The sequence below is a fragment of the Suncus etruscus genome, chromosome 15, assembly GCF_024139225.1.
Source record: "Suncus etruscus isolate mSunEtr1 chromosome 15, mSunEtr1.pri.cur, whole genome shotgun sequence".
Taxonomy (NCBI): Eukaryota; Metazoa; Chordata; class Mammalia; order Eulipotyphla; family Soricidae; genus Suncus; species Suncus etruscus.
Window position 1 is genome coordinate 41,235,943 of NC_064862.1, and position 15,955 is coordinate 41,251,897.

At 42.5% G+C, this 15,955-nt stretch overlaps 1 protein-coding gene across 1 annotated transcript in view; it reads left to right on the plus strand.

Moving 5' to 3' along the window:
• GNG4 (G protein subunit gamma 4) overlaps positions 1 to 13,123 on the plus strand; it is a 75,801-nt gene extending 62,678 nt beyond the window's left edge. Inside the window, exon 4 of the mRNA XM_049789032.1 lies at positions 12,746 to 13,123. Coding sequence (XP_049644989.1) covers positions 12,746 to 12,874 — 129 coding nt within the window. The 3' untranslated portion in view covers positions 12,875 to 13,123. The remainder of the gene's footprint in view (positions 1 to 12,745) is intronic.
• Positions 13,124 to 15,955: the final 2,832 nt, after the last annotated feature.

Sequence of the window (15,955 nt, forward strand, 5' to 3'; positions counted from 1 at the left end):
GTCTTCCAATCTCACTAGTGCCACAGGCTAACTTTGGTTCGGTTGCATTAGAGAACTTTTTTGAATTCTCTCAGGAAAATGGATGCATGAGTGGTGTATGAAGAAAATGAGAGACCACACAATTCTATGTGGGAGAAAACAGTGTTTCTGAATTTAATGTGAAGAATAAGGAGTATAAATGAGGGATTAGTAGCTCTCTTATGTTAAATTACAATATAACTCTCTTGTAAACAGAAAAACAAAACAATTCACATGGCTCCTGATGAGTAGATACATTTCAAGTAAGAATCCAGAGTTAAGAAGAGAAGATAGGGCCGGAGAGATAGCATGGAGGTAAGGCGTTTGCCTTTCATGCAGAAGGTCATCGGTTCGAATCCCGGCGTCCCATATGGTCCCCCATGCCTGCCAGGAGCAATTTCTGAGCATGGAGCCAGGAATAACCCCTGAGCACTGCCGGGTGTGACCCAAAAACCACCAAAAAAAAAAAAAAAAAAAGAAGAGAAGATAGAGGCCAGAGAGATGGCATGGAGGTAGGGTGTTTGTCTTGCATGCAGAAGGATGGTGATTTAGATTCCGGCATCCTATATGGTCCCAGAGCCTGCCAGAAGCAATTTCTGAGCGTAGAGCCAGGTGTAACCCCTGAGCACTGCCGGGTGTGATCCAAAAAAAAAAAAAGAAGAGAAGATAAATTTTTAACATCTTAAAGCAGTTCCTGCTAGTCCTAGGTTTCAATACTGATTAGGGATTTGCAAGGAGCCGGTTTTTCCTAATTTCTCAGGTAACAGGTTTTATTTTAGGAGCTAATACAGATAACTAACTTCCTAATGTCTGACTAAGAAATAGCTTTTAGGAAAAAAACAAACTTATCTGAAAGAGATGCAAATCTACCTGATGAAGATTTTCTCAATAGCCCAATACTATTCCCTGGACAAAACTTTGAATGTAAGTTCTGAGACAATAATTATAAAATGCTCAAAGTCTTTTAGAGATGTCCAAAAGGCAGAACATTCTTTTCTGTTTAAAACAGCAAGGGCATCACCTATAGAAGATAAAGAGAAATAAAGTTATTTTGGTGCTGAATTTTTCCAGGTAAAGAGAAATTAAATCAAGGCTTCAATGATTGAAGTGTTACTGTTTAGGTGGGTACTACCACTATTATAATACCTTTCTAATTAAAACTTTCTTCGAAGGGGCTGGAGAAATGAGACAATGAGTATGGACTTGCTTTGCACACAGTTGACTCAAAGTTGATCCCTGGCATCTCAAAGGGTCCCCTGAGCACTGCAGGGTGTGATCCCAAACAACAACCCACAAACAAAAGTTTTTTCAAGACAAAATTTCCTCCAAAGTCAGCTATAGTCTCTAGAGAACTGTTAAAATCAAATAGCATTAGCACACCTGAGTCATCTTTGTTAGGGGAATTTATGTCTATAAAAAATAATCTGTGGCATTTTGTCTTCTGGGCCCCTAAGCACTGCTTAAGATCCTCTCCCTAACCCCTCCCAAAGGAAGAAGGTTGCATCTTCTAATATCTGCTCAACACTGGACTCAAATCTTTCTATATAAGCATGTCAAAGCACCCAAATTTTCATCTCTAAGGGCCAGGGAGATAGTAGATTAGGTGAGACACTTGCTTTGCACACACTGACCCTAGTTTACTCCTCAACACCACATAGGGTCTTTTGAGCACTGCCAGGTGTGACCTGCTCCCATTCCCTAATAAGTAAGTTCCACTCTCAGATCTTTCCTGGGATCCCCTTTTGTGCCCCAGCCTTCTTACTCTTAAGGTTACTGGGGGTAACCCAAATAGCCAGGATTTGTATCACTGAAGAGAAATTAGTTTTGAGTTCTCGCTCCAAAGATCATCTATTGTCCTGTTGTTGTTGTTGTTGTTCATGACGATGATGTTGTTTGGTCCATTGGTGGCTCTGCAAAAGTACTTAGGGCCCAGTTACTACAAGTGATAATTAGCTGACAGTGAGTCAGTGCTCAGGTGCGAACAGTTTCACATGGTGTGGTAACAGGGATCCAACATGTGGCCTCCAACCTTTGGTGATATCCAAACCATGGAGATATCCATGCCCTTTCTGGTTTTCTTTACAGATCAACTTTTGGATGTTTGCTTCATATTTGTTTGAACCACTGTGTTTTTCTCATAATTCTAGAAGAGATGTCTTTGGATTGTCATACCCTTAAATTTTTCTAGCTTTTTTCAACTTAACTAGGAGTCACTGAGTGGTTCTCAGTGTTCAGTGCTTGGATAGCATGAATTGCCAGGAATTGAACCCAGGGTCTTGCCCATATTAGGCTTAGGCTCTTTTCCTATCACCAACACTTCATAAAGATCATAGTACTGGGCCCAGAGAGATAGCACAGTGGTGTTTGCCTTGCAAGCAGCCGATCCAGGACCAAAGGTGGTTGGTTCGAATCCTGGTGTCCCATATGGTCCCCCAAGCCTGCCAGGAGCTATTTCTGAGCAGACAGCCAGGAGTAACCTCTGAGCACCGCCGGATATGGCCCAAAAACAAAAACAAAAAACAAAAAAAAGATCATAGCACCACTTCTTAAAGAACAAACTGGGTGGTTTATGGGGTTTTTTTTCCAAAAAAAACCCACAATAGTTAGGGGCCAGAGTGATAGCATAGCAGATAGGGCATTTGTTTTGTATGCGGTCAACCTGGGACCAACCCAGGTTCAATCTCCAGCATCCATATGATCCCTCAAACCTGCCAGAAGCAATTTCTGAGCACAGAAACAGGAGTAACATCTGAGTGCCACGAGGTGTGGCCCAAAAACGAAAACAAAACACCACAATGTCAGTTTCTGAGACCAAGACATATTTTTAAAAAATATGTTTTTTATGGATTCAGAGAAAAAGCACATGGGTTGAGTGCCTGCTTTGCTTGCAGCAGACTGGGACGCAGTCCTCACAACCATATGGTTCCCTAAGGACTGAGCAATGTTCTAGCAGTAGCTCCTAAGCCCTGGCAAGTGTTTTATACACACACACACACACACACACACACACACACACACACACATACATATTCACACACATAAACATACTCACATTCATAAACACACACAACAAAGACAAAAGAAAAAATGGCCATTTTGGTCTTAGACTTTATTGATTCTGATACCAGGAATCAAACTGAGGGTCCCACACATGAAACATATATATATATATATAGTTGTTTTGTTTATTTTGTTTTTGGGTCACACCCAGTGGTGCTCAGGGGTTACTCCTGGCTCTCTGCTCAGAAATCGCTCCTAGCAGGCACGGGGGACCACACGGGATACCGGGATTTGAACCACCGTTGGTCCTGGCTCGGCACTTGCAAGGCAAACGCCCTACCTCTGTGCTATCTCTCCAGTCCCATGAAGCATATTTTTAATCAGAGCTGCATTCCCAGTCCTTTCATCACCACAACCAGAGGTTCTTAAAACAGAACAAAGCTCCAATATTATGTTGTTATTTGTGGAAAACTAAAAAAATAACAAGATCAGGAAGATCATTATCTTAGAGTCATTCAAATGATTTAGAGATGTCCAAAGAGAGGATGCAGTGATATATGGACAAAAGAATATTTCTAAGTGAAAAATAAACATCAATTACATCATACAAACTAGCCAAAACATGTCATCTAAGCCCAATGTAATGCTTCTACATTTTTTTAAAGTCTACTCTGATCTCTGGAGTAGTCCTCTCTCACACTTCAACTTCTGCCATTTCAGAATTTAGATTTAACCCTTCCTTTCATTCTTTCACTTTCTACCAGAAACATCACTATCTCCACCAGAGCTTTAGAAACTAAGTGAATCAGATAATTTTCTGTAATCAAGTAAAATCAAATCAAATTATAAATAGTCAAAGAAAAGTGGATAGTAATGAGTCATTCTACAGCCGATAAAAGGAGGAAGAATCTTAGAATTAAATCAAAGAACATAGATGATAAACAAGATAAAAGGTGCACTTGAAAAAAGAAAAGGGAGCTCTTGGGCTTCCAGGTGGGGCTGCGGTTAGGGTCACTCTAATAGCAAATCTAATAGCCTGACCATTTCTGAGAACATTCTTCATGGCTGTTTCTCAGACATCCTTTCTGATGTCCTACCAGAGAGTAGCTAAATGAATAATGCAACAGTAGGCTGTATGTGCCACAGCTTCCATTGTATTGTTTAGCTGCAAACAATTGCTGTTCTTTCTCCTTTACAGGAATAGACATGGGGTGTTGAGGCCTGGCACAGCTTGGGAGCAAAGTGTGGCCCAGTCAGGGACAGAGATTCTGAAATTTGCTGCCTGAGAGAAGCTGTGGGCCTTCTAGGCTCTCTCCAGAACTGAAATCTGCTTGTCATGTTTTCCTTCTAAATCTCAGAAATCTCTTATTTGACTGACTAGTTTTGATCATCATATACAAGTAGTAAACTTTTTTTTTCTAAATAATATCTTTATTTAAGCACCATGATTACAAACATGATTGTAGTTGGGCTCTTATGTTATTACCTATATCTTATCTTATCCATTTAATCAGACAAACCTCCCATCACCTCTGAATTTCCCATGTGTAAATTTGTCCTCTCTCAATTAAATGCCATCTGAGGCCTAAGAACTCACCAGGTGGGACAAGAGAGAGTGTATAGAAGTTAAGGTGTTTGCCTTTGACTATCCAGTTTCAGTCCTCCAAGCACTGTCAAGAGTGAGAACTCAGCAGAACCAGGAGTAAATCCTGAGCGCCATCAGATGTGGCACCAACAATTTGGAAACAAGAGACTCATCAGTTGGCTCTGATGAGTCCAAGGCTCTCCCTCTTAGGAGCCTTTAGCCAATCACTGAAAACTGCTCCAAGTGATGTGTATTGCTTGAATTTACTGGCAGCTCATGTTGCTATGACCTTATGAGTTTCTATTGTATAAACCACTTAAACATAAAATACATGACTTAAACAAAAGCAGTTCATTTTTTTTTTTTTTTTACAGATCTAGGGACCAGGAACCACCAGGTTTGTGTGCCAGTTTGTAAGGTGCTGAGGAGATTTCCTCCTGTGGCCATAGGTAGAGACAGTAGGGAGAGGACCCCCCTCCCTCATTTCTCATAGTTCTTTGATAATAGCCTTAATTCCAGCTCATGTGCAGATAATCTCCCAGAAGCCCACTTTCCATTTACTATTAACTGGAGATTTCAAAGCATCTCATGGAAGTATCTAGTCTTGGATTTGCTCTGAAGAACTGTGTGTTGACAATATGACAAGAAAAGAAAGAACAATTACTGGAATGCACCCTAATACTGGAACACCTCCAGAGCGAGACACAGACCTCAGTGCTTAACCTCCTGAGAGTTCCACAGGAAATAATCTAGCCACTGAGTGATAGAGTGTGGGCAAATCCAACCTTGGAATGGAAACCATCTCTGTGAGGAATGCAACCTGTCCTCTCCACTAGAATCTCGTTGTGGAGAAAGGGACCAACAGAGCTATCAAAAATGTGTGTAACTGATTCCATGTCTTATTGTTAAATAGATGAGGGTTGCTGAGAAATAGGTGTGAGTCTTTCTCCTTTAGGTGCAAAGGATAAAGGCAGTGGGTGTCTCAGCCAGAATAGTAATTATGTCATCTTGTCTTAGAATGTGACTAGAGTAATTGCAACATTTTCTCCCATCATTGAAGCTTGTAATTATAGTGCAACTAACGGGATTATGTGCTAACTTGGGCTGTTTTAATCACCTCTTTTACTCTGAAATGTAATGGTAAAATTCCACAGTTGTTCCCAAGCTGCCGATTCTTTTCAACATCTGTTATCTTCGGCTTGCTTTGAGCATTTCCAAACAGAGGACTTTAGATAAAACTGACTTAGACTCGATGAAGAAACTGAAACAGAAAGGGACTTTTCAATCTACACTCAGAATAAAATGCCTTCTTTGAAAGCAAATCATCTGCTTCATGGTCCAAATATGGCAGGTGTTTTCTGAGACTTGGCAATGTCTGTGACCCGTTTTAGATGCGTCGAAGATAAGTTTTAACCATAAAAATCAAACGAGCTGATTAAGAAAACTTCCTTATTCAACTTGAACAGCAGGTTTAGCTTAATTACTTCCTGTATAGTAGGCAGTGTCAGGACATCCTCTTTAATGTCAGAGGCTCATTAAAATGTTTATTTCAGAACACATCGCAAACTTCAAGCATTGTCAAAAACACTTTAATTAAACAGGAACGAAGGAAATCTGTATGCTATTGAAATGAGGGAATTCCTGGCTAACATGGAAACTTTTCTTTTTTTTTTTTCTTTTTTGTTATTTTAGTACTAATGGGAAATTTAACCCAGGGCCTCATACATGCAAGGCATGCATTCTGTCACCTAACCACATCTCTGCCGCCCCTCCTTTTGAAAAATGTTTTTTTATTATAACACTGTGATTTACCAAGTTGTTCATAATACATTTGTTTCAGGCAATACATATTCAAACACAAATTGCACCACCAGTGTGACCTTCCCTCTACCAGTTTCCAGTTTCCTACCCAGTTTCCTAGCCAGCCTTCTTGCAGGTACAAACAAATTTATTTTATATTGTTTAATACAACATAAATCTCTGCCCCCGCTTAATTCTCTCTGCCATTGAGCCATATATCTGCAACCTTTAATTCTTTTTCCAGTGGTTATTTTTGTTGCTATTGTTGTTGTAGTTGTTTTTGGGGAGGTCACACCCAGCAACGCTCAGGTTACTTCTGGCTCTGTGCTCAGAACTTGCTCCTGGCAGGCTCAGGGGACCATATGCGATGCCAGGCATTGAACCAGGGTCCTCCGGGGTTGGTCCTGTGCAAGGCAAATGCCCTACCACTGTGCTATCTTTTCGCCCCCCCCTTTTTTTTTTTGGTTTCTGAGTTGGTGGTTTTGAGGTTTTGTTTTTGTTTTTTTTTTTGTTTTGTCTTTATTTTTGGTTTTTAGGCCACATCCAGCGGTGCTCAGAGATTACTCTGGTTCTTAGTTCAAAAATTACTTCTGGCAGACTTGGGGGGAACCATATGGGATGTCAGTAATTGAACTTAGGTTGGCTGCATGCAAGGCTAACACCCTACCAGCTGTATTACTGCTTCAGGACCTTAATTTTCTCTTTGCTTGTAAGACTTACAGTTTCATAGACTATCCTTTACAGTACCCAATGCTGTGGTGGTTTTCTTTTTTCAATAATTTGACTGTACGTAGGAAATGAATGAATGGAAATATTTGGGTCAACACATTTAAACAGGTGCTGATTACTTACCTGACTATAAGCTTCATTGCCTGTTCTTTTTGCATGAGTTCTTTCTGGAGTCCCACGATCCAGAGAAAAAACATCTGTGATCATAAAACAGCACCAACAACTAAAAGGGCCATCTTGTTGGTTTCTTTTGGAGGGGGTTGGGGGCCACATCCAGCAGTGCTCAGTGGTTAACCCTGGCTTTGTGCTCAGAAATCGCTCCTGGCAGGCTCAGGAGGCCGTAGCGTAGGGGATACCAGGGGTCGAATTCAGGTCTGTCCTGGGCTGGTTGCATGCAAGGCACAGGTCCTACAGCTGTGTTATCACTTCAGCCCCTAAAAAAGCCATCTAAGAACAGATTCTTTTACTTGAAAGAAAAGTTATGACATCAGGTACTTTATCACCCTAAAGGTGCCAAAAGCCTTGGACCCAGCAAGACCATCCTTAGTTGTTAGGGTGTTGTAAATATGGGATGTGAGAGAAACAGATCAATCCAGTCTCTCCTTCACAAGGCTGTCTCCCAAAACCCCACTTTCTGAGCCTCCTCCAATATCTTGGCCAGATGCACAAGTTGATCGCCACAGCCCTCAGTGAAGTTCCCCCTTGAAGTTGTTTTCAGGAAATCACTTTCTTTGAAGCCACTCCATGAATGTTGACAAACGTCTAGATCAAAAAAGAGTAATCCTATATGGCTGGTGATGTAACTCTAAACTCAGCAATAGAGCATTTGTCTGCCTGTGTGAGGCCCTGGGTTTGATCCCTAGCACTACAAAAGTAAAAGAAAGAAAAAAGAGGCTGGTATGGGTGTGTGACACTTGCCTTGCATGTGGTATGGCAGGTAAAGTGCTTAGGGAGGGAGGGAGGAAGGGAGGGAAGGAGGGAGAGAGGGAGAGAGAGGAAGGGAGGGAGGGAGGGAGAAGGAAAAAAGGAAGATCTGGAGCTTTGCACGTGGTCGACCCGGGTTCAATCCCCTGCATTCCATTTGGTCCCCCGAGCCTGCCAGGAGTGATTTCTGAGCATAGAGCCAGGACTAACCCAAGTGCCACCAGTTGTGGCCCAGAAACCAAAAAAAAAAAAGGGGGGGGGAGAAAAGAGGAGGAGGAGGGAAGGAAACAGTCACAATTAAGCAAGACAACTTTGAACAAGTAAGGTTATGCTGTTAAAAAATAACTCTGGTGCTGCAGAGAGATAGCACAATGGTAGAGCATTTGCCTTGCATGCGACTGATCCAGGACAGACCTGGGTTCAATTCCTGGCATCCCATATGGTCCCTGGAGCCTGTCAGGAGCCCTGTCAGGAGAGATTTCTGACCACGAACCAGAAGGAACCCTTGAGCGCCACCAGATGTGACCCCCAAACAAACAAACAAAACAGGAAAAAAAAAACTTAGTACAGCAAAGAAGGCATTTATCTTGCATGTGGCCAACTCTTGTACATGGGTGATCCTAGTTTGATTGCTGATACCCCATATGGTTCCCTAAAGCACCACCTGGAGATAGTCCCTGAGAACTACCAGATGTGGCCCCATAAAGAAACATTATTTTAAAAAATCAGAACTATTTAAAAATAAAATACTGGCCACAGTGCTATATAAGATAGAAGTATATACTGTCTCTAAAAGGTACTGTAGAGACATCTGATTCTTTTCATTATTACAGATTAGAAAACTGAAGCTCAGAAAGGTTGAGTTACTTAAAAATTGTACAGCATAGAGGCAGAAAAGAACTGAGAGGCTCTCTATTCCCCCTTTCTCTCCATCCCATGCTCCCAACAAATGTACAATTTGTTACATATTCTGGTTATTTTGAGGACAAAAATCATATATTTTTGTTGGGTTCAATGAATTGACTCGACTGAAAACCAGAATTGCTATAAAATTTTAGAAGCTGCAAAAACTGAGAGGGTGGGGGCAAGGGAGCTATCTCAAGCACAGAGTATCATGTGTGATGCCTTGAATTCAATCCCTGCCATTGAGTTTCCCCCACACCCAGTTCTACCATCATCCCTGCTGCCCCTGAGCACCAATGGCCATGCACTGAACCATTGGACATGCACCAGCACACCAAATATCTCAGGGAGATCTCAGGGAGTGGCCGCAGGTTCTCCTCTACCCCCCAAAAGATCCTAGCAGGTTGGGGCCGGGCAGTGGCGCTAGAGGTAAGGTGCCTGCCTTGCCTGTGCTAGCCTTGGACGGACCGCGGTTCGATCCCCCGGTGTCCCATATGGTCCCCCAAGCCAGGAGGGACTTCTGAGCGCATAGCCAGGAGTAACCCCTGAGCGTCACCGGGTGTGGCCCAAAAACCAAAAACCAAAAAAAAAAAAAAAGATCCTAGCAGGAATATGTGTGACTTAGAGGCTAGAGGACAGAAATTCTCTCTCTCTCTCTCTCTCTCTCTCTCTCTCTCTCTCTCTCTCTCTCTCTCTCTCTCTCTCTCTCTCTCTCTCTCTCCCCTCTATTTGTGAAATGGTTTTATTATTCAGAGAAGATTTGGGCATTGAAGATACTAAAAGGATTTTGTTTGATTGATATATACTTAGCCTGCTTTTAGCCTCTAATAAGCACTTGCAGGCAGAACAGCCTAATTGGCAGGATGAGTTAATGCCCAGGCCTTTCATTTGCCAAGCACATGGCACAAACAACGTGTGGAGTGAGCAGCTAACTTCATCTCCCTTTGAGCAAATACTTCTCTGCACCCTGCTCTCTCCCATCCATCTAAACTCCTCTAGAGCTACTGGGCTTGGCTCAGCAGACAGTTCTGTGTATAGTTGCTATGTGTCAACAGTCTTTGGACTGTTGTCTTCAGTCTTCAGTCTTCAGGCCTGTGAGGAAATGGGGAAGAAAGAGCTATTTAATCAGACATAACAGCTCTAATAGGGAGAGTGATTGTTTCAGGGTAGAATATGCATGCCTGAAAATTTAGTTTAGAGCTCTAACAATCTAAACTTTTAATGGGCCTGTTAGACTGGCAGGCTGAGAGGCAAAGGGTGGTGGCTTGAGATACACTCTAGGAACATTGGTAGAGGGAGGTCAATACTGGTGGAGGGATTGGCCCTGATTCACTGTATGCCTGAAACCCAACTATGAAAAACTTCGTAAATCACAATTATTTCAATAAAATAAAATAAAAGTAAAAAATACATATATAGTTTAGAGGGGCTAGAGCAATAGTACAGCAAGTAGAGCATTTGCCTTAAATGAGGCCGACCCAGATTCAGTCTCCAACATTCCATATGGTCCCTGGAGCACAGCCAGGAGTAATTCCTGAGTGCAAAATGAGGAATAACTCCTGAACACTGCCAGGTGTGGCCTGAAAACAAAACTCTCAAAAAAAAAAAAAATAAGAATAACCAAAAAAAAAAAAAAAGAATAACCAATAATAGTAGCTATTCTAATGATAGTGAGTATAGTTCTGCTGCTTTGGCCAACTCAGGATTCAGTTTTATTTATCTGGAATACTTGAGCAGAGTAACTGAGAGTATTGGCATGAAGCCTCACTCAGCAACTCAGCCTGGAGTGGAGGAGGATGTCTGGGCCTCTTATTCCTCTTTGAACACGGGGGCAGCTTTCTTCCTCCACGGCATTGTCTGTGGGTTCACACCATTCACACAAAGCCTTCTTCACACCACCACCACCCCTGAGCTTGAGAATGGTCCTGTGTGTGCACAGCCAACTGCCAGCAAACTGCTCATCTCCTGTCGTCCCTCCGAGCTCAGCACTCTTTTTTTTTTTTTACTAAATAATAATATCTTTATTTAAGCACTGAGATTACAAACATGTTTGTAGTTGGGTTTAAGTCATAAAGAAAGAACACCCTGCCTTCACCAGTGCAACGTTCCCACTACCAGTGCCCCATCTTTCTCCTTCCCCTTCTCCTATACTGGAGATGGGCATTCTATTCATCTCACTCACTATCATTGTCATGATAGTTGTCAGTATAGTTATTTCTCTAACTGCACTTATCACTCTTTGTGGTGAGCTTCATATCGTGAGCCAGTGTTTCTGGCCCTCATCTCCATTGTCTCTGGGCATTATTACAATAATGTCTTTTATTTTTCTTAAAATTCATTGATGGGTGAGACTATTCTGTGTCTATCTCTCTTCCTCGGACTTATTTTACTCAGCATTATAGTTTCCATGTCCAACCATGTAGAGGAAAATTTCATGACTTCATCTCTTCTGATGGCTGCATAATATTCCATTGTGTATATATACCACAAGTTTCTTTAGCCATTCATCTGTTGAAAGGCATCTTGGTTGTTTCCAGAGTATGGCTATTGTAAATAGTGTTGCAATGAATATAAGTGTGGGGAAGGTATTTTTGTATTGTATTTTTGTGTTCCTAGGGTATATCTCTAGGAGAGATATGGCTGGATCATATGGGAGCTCAATTTCCAATTTTTTAAGGAGTCTCCATATTGTTTTCCAGAAAGGCTGGACTAGAGAGCCTTCCCACCAGTAGTGAATGAGAATTCCTTTCTCTCCACATCCCCACCAGCACTGATTGTTCTTGTCCTTTGTGATATGTGCCATTCTCTGTGGCGTGAGATGGTGTTTTGATTTGTATTTCTCTGATGATTAGTGATGTTAAGCATTTTTTCATGTGCCTTTTGGCCATTTATATTTATTCTTTGAAAAAGTATCTGTTCATCTCCCTACTTTTTGATGAGGTTAGCTGGTTTTTTCTTGTTAAGTCTGTCAGTACCTTGTATATCTTAGATATTAGCCTCTTATCTGATGGGTCTTGGGTGAATAGTTTCTCCTATTCTGTGGGTGGCCTTTGTATCCTAGTTCCTTTAAGGTGCAGAAGCTTCTCAGTTTAATATAGTCCCATTTGTTTATTTCTACTACCACTTGTTTGGATAGTGGTATTTCCTTCTTGAAGATGCCTTTAGTCTTAATGATATCATGGAGTGTTTTACTTACCTATATATCTTACGGTTTTGGGTCTGATATCAAGGTCTTTAATCCTTTTGGATTTGGCCTTTGCATGGTGTTAGATAGAGGTTCAAGTTTGCTTTTTTGCATGTGGCTGACTAGTTATCCCAACATCACTTGTTGAAGAGGCTTTCTTTACTCCAGTTTGCATTTCTTGCTCCCTTTAGCAAGGATTAATTGATTGTATGTTCTGGGGAACATTCTCTGAATGCACAGGTCTATTCCATTGATCTTAGGGTCTGTCTTTATTTCAATACCATGCTAACACCCACATGTATCTAGCAGGGGTCTTCAAACTATGGCCCGCGGGCCACATATTGCATTTATTCTCATTTTGTTTCTTCACTTCTAAATAAGATATATGCAGTGTGCATAGAAATTTGTTCATAATTTTTGTTTTTACTATAATCTGGCCCTCCAACAGTCTGAAGGACAGTGAACTGGCCCCCTGTTTAAAAAGTTTGAGGACCCCTGAAAAGCAACCCTCAGTTTTTCTAAGAAGATGGGAAGCATCACTTTCCCCAACTTTAAACTGCCCTGTATTCTTTAACCTGAAGCCTGTGCTGTATTCCCCACAGGTCTCTCAGGCAGCTGCAGACCTCCTTGCATACTGTGAAGCTCATGTGCGGGAAGACCCTCTCATCATACCAGTGCCAGCATCAGAAAACCCCTTCCGTGAGAAGAAGTTCTTCTGTACCATCCTCTGAAGCCCTTCACCACTGGAAAGCCTCCTTTTGTGTCAGTAGAATCCCTGGTATCACTGTGCATGCTCCTGACTCCTGCCATCAACCCCCATTCCTCGCCTTCCCAGCCCCAATCCAGAGAGTGCTGGGGCTGGACTCCTCTCTTCTCCAGGATTTTTCTTCCAGCGTTTGATTTCATTTTTTCTTTATCTTTTTTCATGTCGGTTTCATTCTTAGCAAAGGAAATAAACCTCTTTGTAGTCAGATAACAAATGTGCCAAGTAAAACCTAAGTATGGATTTAAGGGCTTACAATGTTTAAATTTCAACCCCCGAGTTTAAAAGCATTCCAGTTAACACTTTCTGTGAAATGCCATCGAAAAAGAAAATTTGTACCTGGGAATTCCCCTGATCACAATAATTCATGTGAATTAAGAGAATATTAAGAGAAATAAGAGAATTCTGACCCACAGAAAAGCAAGGGTCATTGCCCTTTTTGGAGAAAATTTTGAAAGTCCTCTGATTTTTGCTTTTTCAGCATCCTTTGTAAAAGGAAAATACAAACAAACCCCAACTCTGGCTTGCCTAACATATGGATTCTTGGGAGCCAGGGTTTCTATGCTCCAGACCCTTGACAGGAGAACCAAACCCATTTCCCACTGACTGTGAGTGACCACTACAGAGGCCTCTACAAATGTAGATGCAGATGGATAGCATAGCAAGACTATCCCCCAATCACTGTGACAGCCACCTGCTTCCACTGGCCATGTAGGGACAACCTTATCACTCCCATATGCCACTTCTTCCTGCTCCCTTTCCTTCTGACTCTTCCCTGTACTGAAGTATGAGTCTTGTGGGGTGTCACCATTGCCCCAAAGGAGTAAGTCAGAAGAGGGACATCTCACTTTGTACCACCCAAGGATCCGAGCATTGATATGCATTTGCTTACTTAATCCTCCAAAATTAAAGCAGAGCCATGACAGTATGTTTTAAGAGAAGAAAACAGAGGCATAGCCTTTATATTGTTGCTGTTGTTGTTGTTGTTGTTTTCCCCAAGACTGTAATGTGTCAGAAACTGGAACGAGGGGCCAGAGAGATAGCATGGATGTAAGGCATTTGCCTTTCATGCAGAAGGTCATCAGTTCGAATCCCAGCGTCCCATATGGTCCCCTGTGCCTGCCAGGAGCAATTTCTGAGCATGGAGCCAGGAGTAACCCCTGAGCACTGCCGGGTGTGAGCCAAAAACCACACACACACAAAAAAAGAAGCTGGAACTTGAGTGCAGGCAGGTAGACCCCAGAGCCATCACTGAACCCCAGAACTATCTATTTGTGGGTAGGTAGACACTGAAGTCACCTGAACCTCACATGCCCAGCCATGGCTGCAGCCAACTCAAAAGCTCATTTTTCTTCCCATTTTTGCCAGCTCAGGGTCTGGTGGGCCTGTACTGTTCTGGCCACTGGTAGAAGGTGCTAGAAAGAATTCCTCACAGGAAGCTACATAGCTGTAGGTTGTCCAAACACATCTGCAAACCACCCCCGCCCAAAACCAGACTTTGTCTAAGTTTCTTCTGTTCTATTTGTTTGCAGACAGCCCCTCTCCATGCCTCTGCCAGTGGCTTGCTGGGTAATATAGGGCAAGCCATTGTATGCTTGAAATGTTCTAACCTGCAAATTGGGGATAATGGTAATTACTCCTGCCTTTCTTTCTAGGACAGAGAGAGACGCTGCTGAGATGAAAGCTCTGATTACCATTCAAACAAATAAATGCACTAAATGCCATGGGGAGGCTAGAGGGAGGAATTCTGACTTCAAAGATACTATGGTTCATTTGGAGGGATCATGTAAAATGGCTTAGAAGGAGGCAAACATAACTTTCAGGTCAACTAATGACTTGCTTCCCTTGTGAATGCTTTTAGTGCATTTTTATTCTTTGCTCCTTTTGTTGAAGCCTGGCCTTGGTTTCATTAACACACCCATACAATAGCAATGATGTTAGGAAGCTGTGTGCTCCAGTGAAAGTGGAATTTTGTGCTGTGTGCGGATCAGCAGACTTAAAAACCTTTTTCCTTTGGGTTTATGATCAGGCTCTCTTTCTTCTACAGTACTGTGTGTGTCAACCCCATTAACCTAACAGAGCACAGCACAATCCATCAAAGTACAGGACAACAGCTAAGAAAGAGAGAACACAGAGATGGACAAAATCGGGGCAAGAAAAGAATGTCCTACCTACCTCCCACCAAATTTTGCCTCCTGAGTTTTGGCTTTCACTTTTCCCCTCCCTATTCCACCTCACATACACACACACACCCTTCTCCTTCTACTCTGTTCCTTACAGTCCTCTATAAGGAGTGTTTTGGTCCATTTGCTGCACCTCTTCCTCCCCACTCTTCATGCACTTTGCCCCTTCTGGTTGGTAATCTCGACATCTCCTGCACATGTATGCAGTGCTGACATGGTACCGAGACCTACTCTGTCTTAGCTGTCATCTGAAGCAGCATGAAATGGAAACAGCTGGGGTGGACAGTTGTCATTTTGTATTTCCAGCATCTGACCCCCTTTCCTATAAGAGGGTGCGCACCCTTCCATATCCATTTAGTGGGGTATAGTGCCCTCATCCCTTTGTGGACACTGACATGGAGGTCTTCCCTGTTTCTCCAATGAGTCCCCCTCCCCCCTCCAGCACCATTAAGCATGAGAAGTGGGAATGCAAGGGAATTATGTTGGACCAGCAGGGACAATGTGTGCCTCTGATGTTCCTAGACAGCAGGTCCTGAGCAGATAATTTCTTCTCTGTTCTTCTTTCGGCTTCTCTGAGCCCCCATCCATCTTCCTAAACCTTCTTTTTTTTTTTTTTTTGTTTATTTGTTTTTGTTTGGGGGCCACACCTGGCAGTGCTCAGAGGTTGCTCCTGCCTCTGCACTGAGAAATCGATCCTGGCAGGCTCAGGAGACCATATGGGATGCTGGGGATCAAACCTGGGTTCATCCCAGGTCATCTGCGTGCAAGGCAAGCGCCCTACTGCTGTGCTATCACTCCAGTCCCCCTAGACCTTCTTGCTGGCATCTTTCCATCTTTCCATCCTTGTACCTCAAGTTTCACTTACT